This window comes from Harpia harpyja, chromosome 19 (assembly GCF_026419915.1).
Source record: "Harpia harpyja isolate bHarHar1 chromosome 19, bHarHar1 primary haplotype, whole genome shotgun sequence".
Classification (NCBI taxonomy): Eukaryota; Metazoa; Chordata; class Aves; order Accipitriformes; family Accipitridae; genus Harpia; species Harpia harpyja.
In genome coordinates, this window is record NC_068958.1 from 6,478,406 (window position 1) to 6,491,195 (window position 12,790).

Below are 12,790 nucleotides of genomic sequence, written 5' to 3' on the forward strand. Positions count from 1 at the left end.
GCAAAAGACAAACTGCAACAGGCAGGGTGAGAATTTCTGGTTAGCACTCCATTTTTATTATTAATATGTCCACGTCCAGCTCTTTGTCCCAGTTTCTCAACTGGATTTCAGCCCTTGATGGATAATAATGATGCAACTGTTTGTCTGTGCCCCAAAAACTGGGGTGATAGTCATCTAGAAAGTTGAAGCTGTCATTTGTTGCAATGGTTGTAAGATTTATTATTTTTTTATTATTTTTTTCCCCAGGCTTAGCAAGTAGATATTGTAGTACTAAATAGAAGAACGTGTCAGGCTAAAAGGCAATACCAAATTCCTCCTTTTGCCTTGCAAAAGGCCACTGTCCAAGAATTCAGTTGTTTTTCTGCTAGGATTCTTCAACCGGGGCACGTGGAGCCTGAATCATTTGGTCTAAATGTGTTGTGTGCTTGTACTGACACAACACATCTCCTGTGTAGCTTCACAATCCACTGGTGAGGCTCCTCCTGCCAGCCTTGCTCACATGAAGAACCCTCAGCTGCCTGTAGAGTGAGGAGCTCCTTCTAATGTAGGAGCTTGAAGAGTTTGGCTTGTGTACAATGTCTCTGTCATGTCACATTGTAGGTAAAGGTGTCACTCACTTTTTTTTTCCTCTCTCTGACAGTGTAAATTCTCTTCTGGCAGGTGACTTTACTGTTATTTTTTAATGGCTGGTTCTATACAGGGCAAAAGCCCCTGTCTGGATGTTCTCAGTTACCTTGGTAACAGATAAGGCTTGAACCACACAGTAGAGAAGAGGCAGTTTATTATCCTTTCATTTGCCCTCATTTAGAGAAGGGCATTTGCCCCCAGCCGCACTAACATGTTTTATTTTTCTTCTGTCTCTCAGAGATGCCTTAACAAAAATGAAAGATGTGTATATCAAGAACCCACAGATGGGAGATGCAGCGAGTGTGGACCACAGATTAGCAGAACTTGGACAGAACATTGAAAAGTTACGACTGGAGGTTCAGAAGTTTGAGGTATGGGAAGAGACATCTCAGTACAAAGTAGCTCAGCATATGCTTAGTTCTAAGCAGGTGCTTCATTGCTGTTCCAGATGTATTGATGCATTTTCTTACTATGTATAGGTAAGTGCTACTTAAGCACTTGCATTATTTGAGATCTTTGAGCCTATTTGTGTAACACAAATATGCACCGTCTCTTGTGACTGTCAGTCAACAGTCCTGCTGTTTAATTTGCCACAGAAAACAAATTGTGCTAAGTGGAGGATAAGAGAAAATGTAGTGCTCTCTGGACTGCCCAGAGGGGTTCAGATGCTTATTTAATTAATTAAATAATTTGAAGCATCATGTTACAGATGTCTGTGGAAAATCAGAGGAACATAAATGTAAAGCACCATTTATAGTCTAACAGCAAGACAGAAGCTGTGAGATGAAATATGTTTTAAGGAATAGCCTGCCATTAACAGGAAGCTTCTTAGAGACACAAAATCTCAAGAGCGTAAGGAGTATTTGAAATATATGAAGCCATTATTATTACACAAGAAGAATTATAGGGCTGAGAAGAGACTTCACTCTGTAAGTTACGCTATGTACATAAACAGATACAGCCCATTAATTTTAGATGTTTCTTACAGTTGTTGGCTTTACTATCCATTGCTTTCTTAGCCATTTGAAAATCACTGGATCTTTCATTCTCCCCAGTTTTAGTCCTCTTGCATTCAGCAGGCAATGAGTTTGCTGTGTTTCTGGTGTTACTGAGACTTCTGTAAGCTGCCACATGTCTCTTTGCTTTATTGTGACTAGAGCAGCAGCATCTCCCAACAGCTGTTGTTAACTGCTTCTCTTGGGTCACAGTGTTTTCCACACCTGGTGTCAAAAAAGAATTGAGCTTTCTTTGTGGTTTTTGGCAAGATGGATTTAATACACGCTTAAAGTACAGAATCTGTACCCCCTGACAACTGCAACTCAGAGGAGTTTACAATCTGATTTTAGTTCCATAGTCTGAATGTCAAATATAACACGGCAAAGTAAAAGCAACATATATCCCTTGGCAAGTCGAAGCATGAGAGATGCATGACACTACTTTCCCCTTGCAGGGCTGGCTGGCTGAGGTGGAGGGCAGGTTACCCATGCGGACTGAACAGGCCCGGCGGCAGAGCGGACTGTATGAAGCCCAGAACACTTCAGCAGTAAACAGCTGTGCGCAGGACCGGGAGAGGTACAGTATCTGTACAGAGCTGTCCTGTTCAGACTGATAACTGGAACGGCTTTCCTTAGCTTATTAATCAGGAAAACTGTAGCTCTGCAGCATTCAGGAACTTCCTCTGTAACCAGACTAAAGGCAGGCACTCTGTGAAGTACCTGATTTTAGCATATAGAAGATCCTAACTTTGAGCCACTTTTCTGAATATGGTGAAATGTGTAATAGCCTCTACGCTCACTGCTGTGAAGGTGAGTGAGGTAGGTGCATTTTTTATAGCTTTTGATGGGAAAAATGACTGGTCTTACCCATCGCTTTGTGACAGCTGGTAGTGTAACAGCCAGTTCTGAGCATGCTTTGGAATTGCTGAGCTGCTCCAGCTACAGTTGCTCACCTTCCCTTAAGTGTCTGGTAACCAAGTCATTCTCTTTGCTCCTGAGATTGGTCGCTATAGTTGCTGTGTATTTTCCTCTCTTGAGCAGCCCAGATGGCAGTTACACAGAAGAGCAAAGTCAGGAGACTGAGATGAAAGTACCTGCAACGGATTTTGATGATGAATTTGATGATGAAGAACCACTACCCACCATAGGAACGTGTAAAGCGCTCTATACATTTGAAGGTATCACTCAAACTTTACTCTCATTTCACTTACTGTTTTGTTTAGTTCATATGCCAAGGACAAGTGGGAAACGTTCATTTAACCCCTGCACTGCTTAAATAGACAGAGAAAGGACAAGTGAGGCTCTGGCATGATTCTGTTTTGTAGACAGTGAGTTGTCTCCTGTTACGCAGGGACATGGCAAGAAAAAGAACCAAAACTCTAATGTCAGGATCACATTAATCTGGTTCTTTGTGTACATACTCTTGTCTCCAGAATCACGTGCTCTTGTTCTTGTTGCTAGTGATGCAACGAAGGTTGTGTCAGCACATGGTCCGAGTGTGCCCTGAGCACCCCCCACTGCATCTGTGGTTCCCATTGTGCGGGACAGCCTAAACTCCATGTTACTGTGTCTTTCAGGTCAGAATGAAGGAACAATTTCTGTAGCAGAAGGAGAAATGCTCTATGTAATAGAAGAAGACAAAGGTGATGGGTGGACACGAATCCGAAGGAATGAAGATGAGGAGGGCTACGTCCCTACGTCGTATGTTGAAGTCTATTTGGACAAAAATGCCAAAGGTGCTATGACTTATATTTAATACTATTATTATTACTTTATTTGCTTTCACAGAGATATCCAACCCTGGAACCGCTCTGTGTTGCGGATAGAGCCTTTTTAAAAGTCTGTACAATGCCACAAAGTGCATTATTTTGTACATGAACTAATATGGCTTGCTGTACTGCAAAAAGCGCTTTTTATTGCTCAGAGAAGGATAGTGTGGTAGACTGTAAAACTAGAGGGGAAATGCAGCCTTCCCTAGACAGTGCTTGTTCAACTGTCACTGCCATTGCACGCCCAACTTAGTGCAGGAAACGCAAAGCCATTTGGAAAAATATGGACTCTCCTCAGATATCCAGGTGGCATCTCAGACCCATTCACAAGTCAGCTGTTTGTCCCAAACTGGTTCAGTGGAATGTTCTATGGGAAATATTTAGACTGCTGTTTTGTGTCTCCGTGTGGTAGCTTTTCAGAGCCTAATGTGTTCTGTGGACCTTTTGGATTGAAACCTGGTCATCACTTAGTGTGTTTGGAAGGGGAAGGAGAAGTCTTGCCAAAACCTGTCTGCACAGCACTCTGTGGTCCTTGAATAATCAGTAAAACATTAACGTTAAGAAAGATCCTCTATTCTTTCCCACCTTGATACATTTCAGAAAATGGTCTTTTGGGTGTATTTGCTGTTTCAGATGAAATACAGTTATTTCAGATGACCATAACTAATGGTTTAACCTTTTGCTCACACATGATCAATGGAGACATTCAGAGTTTAGACTCCGCAATCTTCTGTTTCTTTGTTGCTTTTAACTCCTCACAAATAGGTGTATTGTGTAAGTAAGCAGTGCTACAGGGGAATCCTGGCTGGAATAGATGCTAGCACCATGAACACCTGGTAATGTAATACTCCAAGAAATCAAAAGATTTTAGTCCTGTTTCAAATCAGGATGTGTTTGAAGTCCACTGTTAAATAATTTGTGGTTTTTCAGTCACTTAATCCTTCAGATTATTGTTGTGTTTCCTAGACCTTAGAGTTCTTGGTGTGACACAAGCTGTCTCATCCAATTCAAAAGAAAACTGAACCATTCTCATTGGGATTTATGGACAGCAGGAAGAGAGGAGTAGGACTGTCTCTGTAAACAAACACTATAATTTGATCAGTTCACTGTCTTGGATTCAGTATTGAACAGTGCAGTGCCTTGTCTGCTGCATATGAAAGTCTGGGGTCTTGTTTTATTTTGCCATAATACAGTAGTTTTATGTTTGTGTTGGCAAATACAGGGTCAGTTGAGATGCAAGAGAGTGCAAAAAGCTCAGCCCCTCTGTCAGTTTTTATTAACCTTTGAAAGAGGAACGTGGATTGTACATTCTCTTTACTTTATATTCAGAACAAGGCAGAAAGCACAGAATGGGAGATCCCATCTCTTAGCCCTGCATTCTCTCCTATGGAGATCAGCTGCTTTGTGTGTGGCAGTAGTTGAAAGCAACATTAGTATTCTGCTGGAAAATTTGTTGTTCAGCAGTGTAGGCTGCTTGAAACAGCTAAGCTAGTGTGGCATCTAAATCTGTCTTAAGTAACAAGCATGGCTCTCCTGCCCTCAGAATCGCAGCATGGGTCACATCAGTGAAATGTTACAGCAAATCAGCTATTTACGAGCAGAGCAGCAGGTTGGATGGGCAGTGAAGCAAAGTGTATCTCTGGGTGGGGTGAGAAACTCTGACACAGTCCTGCTTAACTGAACTAGCAAAAGTTTGTCTTTAATTTACCCTTTTGGAGAGCATATTGCAGGAGTATTGCAATACTAGCCAGAAGCTTGTATTAGTATGTTAATGGTATTATGTAAGTTATAGGATGATGCTGAATGATCATAAATATGCAGTCTATGCTGGGAGTGAATGCAAATATAGTTGCAGCCACTTCTACAGCAACGGTGGAGGTTTTTCAGATCATTTTTCCATTAATTTTGCTGGACTTTAGGAGCAAAATCAAATGTATCTGTGAATATCTAATGTAAAGGAACTATAATATTTACCTCTTTTATTTCTCAGTTCTATGGCTAAGAAGAAAAACTAAAAGAGAACTTTCCATAAAACGTCACAGTAGCAGTATAAAGATTTGGGGGAAGTGCTACTGTGTTTAAAAGACAAACTTTGTTGCAAGCTCCAAATTTCTCATTTGATTTTTAATATATTAGTATAAGTGACTTCATTCAATCCTTGAAATGGAAGCTATGACATTCCTGAAAATGGCACTGTAAATACTAAAGCATTTACAAGCTTCAGTAGTTCTTTCCTCTTTTTGGAAAGAAGCTTGAGCAGCTGGTTAGAGCACACTCTAAAGGTTAGTTGTGTGAAGGGTGGGAGCATTCACACCAGTTCTGAGTACATCTGTGACTCTTCTAGCCAGCAGAATCAATTCTGGCTCGGGCGTACCTGCCTGACCAGGTTGTGCCAGAGGCAGCTCTGCCTGAGAAATGCAACTGCAAAATGCTTTGTGAAAAGCTGCTTGGCAACTGGTGAGCTTTTTCAGTCAGCTGAAGCCTGCGTTGTCAGGGCTTTGCTGCCAAACCTGAGATGAATAGGACAGGTAAGTCGATGCATTGCAGTCATCCTCCTGATCGTAGTTTTTATGGAAGCCAAGCTAGGTCTGCGTAGTCCTGCAAATAAATACCTGTGTGGGGGCTGTTTGTAAAGTTTACAATGGTACCTCTGGTCAGAGGGTGTTAGCAAACCCTGTCACAAAAAAGAACAGTAATGTCTATCTTGTTTTGCCTTTTTTTTTTTTTTTTCCAGATGTGTACAAATCACTTCAGAAAATCTCTGAGTAGGTTTGCGTAGGCCTGTTCACCTTTTATTCTACTGGTTTGCTGCTACGGTTGTTTTAAGAGCTCTGTTTCAGAAGGTTTTCTTTAGAAGAGATGAATGCACATGTCATATCTCCAGCAATGAAAGACTCTTGTTAGGTACCGTTCACTCAGCTGATGCATGTATAAGTTCACCTCTTGAAATTTAAATGTGCATCACTACCAATGAAAGTACTGGCCCGACTGTATGAATTTAGTTGTAAACAGCATTATTGTCCTTCCTAATAGAAATGAGAGCCAACACGGTTCATTCTGTTTGTGATGCATGCGGGAAACTATTAAAAATGCTAAAAACCATGCGGACTAAGAATTGGATCTGTTGGATGTAAACTCATGTTTTGGGGCTTATGCCTACCTCTAACTGCTAGGGGATGAGGAAGAAAACTCCTCTGTGCACACATGGGTGTAGCTTCTTGCAGGGCTTTTCTGCACCTATCAGGTTTCTGGTGCTGACAACTGTCGAATACAGGAACTAGTTGGGCCTTTTTGCTCAAGACTGACCATACTGTGTTATTGAATATGGTACCTCATATTCTTCTTGGGAACAAAACTGTCTTTCACTGAGGGATGTTGTGAAATAGTGTGATACACAAAAGAACTTGCATGAAATAACCAGCTTTCTATAAACTCTCCATTGCACCCAACAAAAATGCCACATTCACTTCCACCAGAAAGACTGGCTGTCTGGGTGACATGCAAGTAATAGAGGCTGTTTTGTGAAGTTAAACTTCCTGATAAAAAAATTTTGGAGCCAGGGGCTGATTAGGATTTCAGCTCCTTTCCCACTGTGGGTCTGTTCCTTCTCACCTCCAATTATATAAATAAATCCTTACAGACAGCTCTGTGATTCTCCGTGTTGCAGCTCTGCTGTTTGTTTGCTGTAACTGTTATGCAGAGCCTTGACTTATATAAATAAATAAATAGGTAAAAGTTAACCATGCTGATGCACTTTTTATCTAGGATATATCTGATTATTTAATGCTTGCCAAATTATTTAGGAAACAGTAATTATAAACTGGACTGTGGCTTTTTAAAATCCTTTTGTTAAATACTTGCCCTTAGTTCTCCCAGTATAAAAAAACCCCCACCTGTATATAACATAACTTAAAAACTAAAGTTACTTGAATTTGAATTGTTTTTATCCTTTTATATATGTATAAATATAAATGGGTTTATAGGCTGTTCTGCTTAACCTAGCTGTTGTTTGGTAACTACTCAGTCCCTCTTATGTTGATAAAACGTTTTTGGTTCCTCAACTGCCTGCATCTGGTTGGACTTGCATAGAAACTTTTGTTTTGTGTTAAGGTTTGTTAAATCTGGCCAGTGTGGTTGTTTTGTTTCTATTCTTGTTTTTTAAAGAATCATCATCTGTCAGGAATCTCTTTATAGCTTGATGTACCATGGTGTCTTCTAATAAACATTATATTTTCTCATTCCTGTGAGGTTTTTTATTTTTAATGGCATTTCATTTCAGTTTAACTTCAGTAAGGCAAAGCAAATGGCCCAGAGCTGCTTTTCACCTGCTTCCCACAATAAGTACAAATGCAATTCCTTTTCAGGAAAAATACTTTGTTGTGGCTCTGTGAAAACTTTTTTGTGCTGTCATTTGGAATTTTTTTTCTTTTATGGAAGTGGGTGCAAAGGAGATCGGAAGGTTCCTCTCCTCTCTCAAATGCGAGGGGGTTTAGACTCATCCTGTATTCCCTTGAATACAGCGGTCTCTTTGGCCAAGTCACACTCCTGGATTGTAGCTTCACTTAGCCACAGATAAAACTTACCCTCAGCGAGAAGTCTGTGAGTACAGGGATGTGACAAAGGATGGGTTTAGAGGCTAAGACTGCTTTCACTTACCTGTTTATTTCTGGACTTCCCTTAAAAATGAAAGCTCTTTGCAGCCTGTTGTGGAAAGGATAGCTAGTCTGGATTAGTCTGCAAAATTCTTTGTGTTTTAGCTTCCTGTTGGTATTCTTCAGTATCATTCATGGTCTCTGGAGCTGTCACTTGAACAGAAACAGTACTTCTTTGCAGATTGAAAATTAAAAAGCCTTTTGTTTTCTCTGTTGCACTAAGAAAGCACTGGCAGGGTCCTGGTCCTGAGTTTTACATCCTCCTCTCGGATAGCAGTGTCCCAGTGATGCTCATCCCCAGGCTGGAGGGAAGGGCTGAGGGTGAATGATTACTGTTTGAGTGCTGGCAGTGTATGCCTGAATTCAGGAGCCTTCTTTAACCCCTTGTAACCTGGTAGATGCTTGGATGCTGTATTTCCTTTTACCTCCCATGGGCAGTGCTACTCTTAAGGGATCCCATTTTCCCCAGCCTCTTTCTAATCCAGTCTCTCTCTTTTTGTCTTTCTTATGTTTTAGATTCCTAAAGGTGTTTGTGCTGGTGCAAGAACCTCGGGGCGAGCTTGTCACAGAAGGAGAAACAAAATGGTCTGTTTACCCTGCAGGCAGTTAAAACACACCCATGGAAAGCCAGACTCCCAGTCTTGTCTGGAGTTCCCACTTGAAAAATTCAGACCTAAATTCCATCCCAGTATCATTCAGATGCTTGCTGTTTTTCATGGCATGCTACTTGTGGCTCAGATTAACTTATCAGCCTTTCCCACTCTTCTGCCAGCTTGGCACAGCCCCTCTGTAAAACATAACCAACACTTCCCTGCCCCCCCCAATTCCACCCCCCAATTCCTCCCACCGCTGGTTAAAGAACTGCTGGTTGCCCTTTGATGCAGAGGGTAACCAGAGAGTCCCAAGCATGTACTGGTCTATCTTCTGTCCTCCCTCAGTCCATCTGAATGTATGCACTGGTCCATCAGCATTTCACACGGTGCCTTTAGTGCTAATCCTGCAGGTAGTCTCATCAAATAGCTTGGAAGGGAGGTGCATACATGTGGAAAGCCTCCCCTGGGAACAGTGTTACAGCAGCTGGACTGGGCTCTGAATTTGCAGATATTAAATTTGATCCACATGCATTTTTCAATATTCTGCTTTCCTCAAAAGGTCACTAATACTTGTCAGCCTTTTTTTTTTCTTTAAATCTAGGCTGATGCTCATTCCAAGTATTAAATCCCTATGACCTTGCTGTTTCCTGAAAGCCTTCAAGCTCACGTATGTACGCTTGTTTTCCTGCTTGTTCTCTCTTCCACCTCCTCTTTATTCCCCCCTCCTCTCTCCTTCCTCTTTCTCACACACACACACACACACACACACACACACACACACACACACACAGAGACACTGGCATTTTGGTTTGAAGCCCCATTTTGCTCGTTACAAGGGCCTCCGTTTTGCTCTCGTTTCAGTCTGCATGCTCGCCCTGTTGCCTTGCCTGCGCCCACCTTCCTGAGGGTCACGTTATTTTGTGGCTCGTTGTTAATCTCTTTGCAGTTTTCTTTTGTTGGTTTGTTTTTCAGCGTTTCAGACCTGCCTTCTCCTTTTGCATGACCTCTTGTGCGTTCTCATCAGTTAATGTTTGAATAACAGAATTTTTTTAGAAAAATAAGAGAAAAGAAAAAAAGAAACTGCACTCTATTTCGTTCTCCCACCTTGTCATGGACTGGACCTCGACCCAGAAGCCAGACAGGAATCGTGACCATCCTGTTCTCACATGGTTTTATTTGAAGCAGAAGTAGCATGATAAGTGATGCTGCACTTTATCATGTCATGCAGTGGAGAGAGAGCTATAATATCTCCAAATATCACGTGATCTGGACCTCAACTGCCTAAGAAAGTGTCAGTTGCTTTCTAAACTTCTGTATTACAACTGTTGGTTTCCCCTGAATCTTTACCATGCCTAGGATTTTACAGTCATCTTGTACACGTTTGAGCCCCCTAAGAGTCAGTTGCTACTTAATAGCTCCTGAGGGCCTAATTTATTCAGAGATCAACACATCGTTTGGGGGAATCTACTTGCTCTTGGCGAACTTCAGCATATTTTGTAAAATCCCCAGAATTTGAGAAAATTGATATGGAAGCCACTATGGGCAGTGACCCTAAAGTGAAACCTCTCAGGTTTAGTTTGCAGACAAATGTCTGTCTTGTTTTGCTGTCTGCTGTGCTTTTGTGCAGGGTCAGCATATAGAAATGTGCCCAAGAGCCATGTACTCTCCATGTTGGGGATTGCCAAGGTCATCCCCACTCAGGATGAAGTAATTTTTGAGTTGGGTTACATGTTGTGTTCATAACTCTGTCCCTTTCTCTCCATTCAAGTTACCAACTTTTATTTTTAATAGCATGAAGTCCCTCGGTCCTACAGTTAGTACTGTAGCTGTTGTATAATGGTGCTTAATATCTGCAAGCATCTACCAGCAAAAGGTTATGTTTTTAATCTAATTCAAGTGGCTCAGGAGCCTGTATTGAGAAGCAGGCGATACCAACGCTGAAGCCGTTCAGCTACAGTGTTAGCGGCGTCAGAAGGGTCATAATCAATTAAATTACCATGCTTATCATTGCTGCTACTGTGGTCACTTAACTGTTTAGATCCATGAGCCTCCGATAGCAGAATGTGATCCACATGGTTGGCACCTGTGGCTTTGTACAAAGATTTGTGCAAAGGCTTTGTTGCATCCATCTGTCAGGGGATCTAAATAGTTAAGCAGTTAACAGGTGTGCAAAAATATCTTTACAATATTTTTAGCTGCAGTATTTTTATTCTCGTGTCCAATGCACTGTTGAATCAGCAGCTAGAATAATTCATTTTCACCTATTGTTGTGCCATCTATGTAAAAATTAGATAAAAGTTTGCTTTTATATATTTAATCTAGGTGGACAGTATATTATTGTCAGCCTCTGTGGAACATTTGAACAATTGCAATGTCTGTTGCTAAATAGCGCTTTAGAAGGAGCATTAGCTTTAGCTGACTGATTTCTTCAGAAGTTTCATTAAAAGACCATGTATGGAGTTTTTATAAACTTGGCAACTAATTCCCAAAAGCCCAGATCTTAAAACGTACTGCAAGAAAAAAAATAGTGATAGTCATGTATTGTAGCCTACACATGTTTATTCTGCTGCCTTTATTCAGGGTAACGAATGAGTAATTTTTGTAGAATTTACCTTTTGCAAAATCTGAAGGACTAAATATGTGACTGGTTTATAAAAACTCTGCTTGAATTTACTAATCTTGCCCAGAAGTGTGGACTGTACATCCTATGAAATCTCATTATCCCCAGCAAAAGTCTCTAATGCCCTTTCTTAATACCTGTAAATAGAGAAGAAACATATTTACTGATACTGAAAGTTGTGTTTAATGCTGAGTATTTTTCAGAAGTTCATTTAGTTTGATGCATATTGTTCTTCGTTTTTTGTTTTCCTGCCTGAAGTGTCAAAAGACCTAAAAGAAGCCAAATTCTATTTTAACATGATGATGTTGAGCACTTTTTTATTTGTATATGTGTGTGTATGTGTGTTTGAGCACTGATCTCTAGATTTTGGTGGCATCTCAGTGTTGTGATTTCATTGCCAATGTAAAAGGTTCTGGTGTTGCCCATTCATTTCTGGAGACAGAATTCAACCAAATAAAGTGCTTCCATTTGAAAGCGAATATTGACCTTGTAACAATGAAAAGAAAGTCACCCACATATTTAAATAAACATTTAATTCCAGAAATACAGTTGCACTGGACCCTTTTGATCATCCAGAGAAGAAGAAAAATGGTTTTGTCGCTTCTCTTTCCCAATAAAAAAGGCTATGCCTCTTTGCTGGGGCGTCTCTGATTTGCTGAGGTATTCTAGCCATTGCTCTCCAGTGAGCTTTCTGCCTTACCACAAATATTTCAAGTTGAGAACGGGAATTTAGCTGTGACTTACTGTTTCAGCCAGATAAAATATTATAGCCTGAAAGTCCCCTAAGCTGCCCTCTTACTTCTCATTATTCTCCTTGACTATGGGATGGATTTTGGTTTCACTTCCAGCTGTAAAATTTACAACAAATAAGCAGAAACAGCCTGTTCCAGTGGGGTGCTTGTGTCTAGCTGCTGCTGACATACGCTTACTCATGGTACTTGCGCTTTTTTTTTTTTTTTATTTCATATTATTTCATACTGGAATTTTCAGGTATTTGAGGTATTAATTTGGCTCTGCCTGTACCTTCGAGTGACTGTCCCACATAGTTAATTCCCATCAGGTCACTTTGAGGCACAATTTTATCAAAATTTTACCTTTCCAGCTGGCGCTGAAGAGAAACTGAAGTGGTTGGGTTTGGTTTTTTTTTTTTTTTTCCATTTGGTCATCTGAGGAGAAAGAAAAATGCACTGTGCTGGTTGGAGTTGTTGGTGTACTTGGGAAAGGCAGGTGGATCTTGATTTTTTTTTTTTTTTTTTTTTTTTTTTTTTACTTCAGTAGGAGGCCACAAGAACTGGAAGCTTGGGGAAAATATTTCCTCTAACAGAGCTGTACCTTATAATGCCCCTAGTGCACGCTTTGGTTTATCTGGAAGTCTTGGCAAATGTTTTTAATACCGATTGTTTATTATATTAAAACTAAAGCTGTTGCAAGCCTAGCCAATCATGCATTTGCGCATGCGTGTGTGAACATGCAGCTGTGTGGAATACAGTCATGTTTCCCCTCACTGAATAATCTGAAAACCAGATGCATTTCT

At 40.7% G+C, this 12,790-nt stretch overlaps 1 protein-coding gene across 26 annotated transcripts in view; it reads left to right on the forward strand.

The window, feature by feature from the left end:
- Window positions 1-11,735, forward strand: part of FNBP1 (formin binding protein 1) — a 104,251-nt gene extending 92,516 nt beyond the window's left edge. For 16 of the 26 annotated variants that reach the window (XM_052815551.1, XM_052815557.1, XM_052815555.1 and 13 more), the window contains 5 exons: window positions 866-998; window positions 2,078-2,199; window positions 2,661-2,800; window positions 3,200-3,358; window positions 6,126-7,629. In XM_052815551.1, the coding sequence (XP_052671511.1) occupies window positions 866-998; window positions 2,078-2,199; window positions 2,661-2,800; window positions 3,200-3,358; window positions 6,126-6,160 (589 nt within the window). In that variant the 3' untranslated portion in view covers window positions 6,161-7,629. The other 10 variants (XM_052815549.1, XM_052815561.1, XM_052815563.1 and 7 more) reach the window with 3 other exon arrangements.
- The last annotated feature ends 1,055 nt before the right edge of the window (window positions 11,736-12,790 follow it).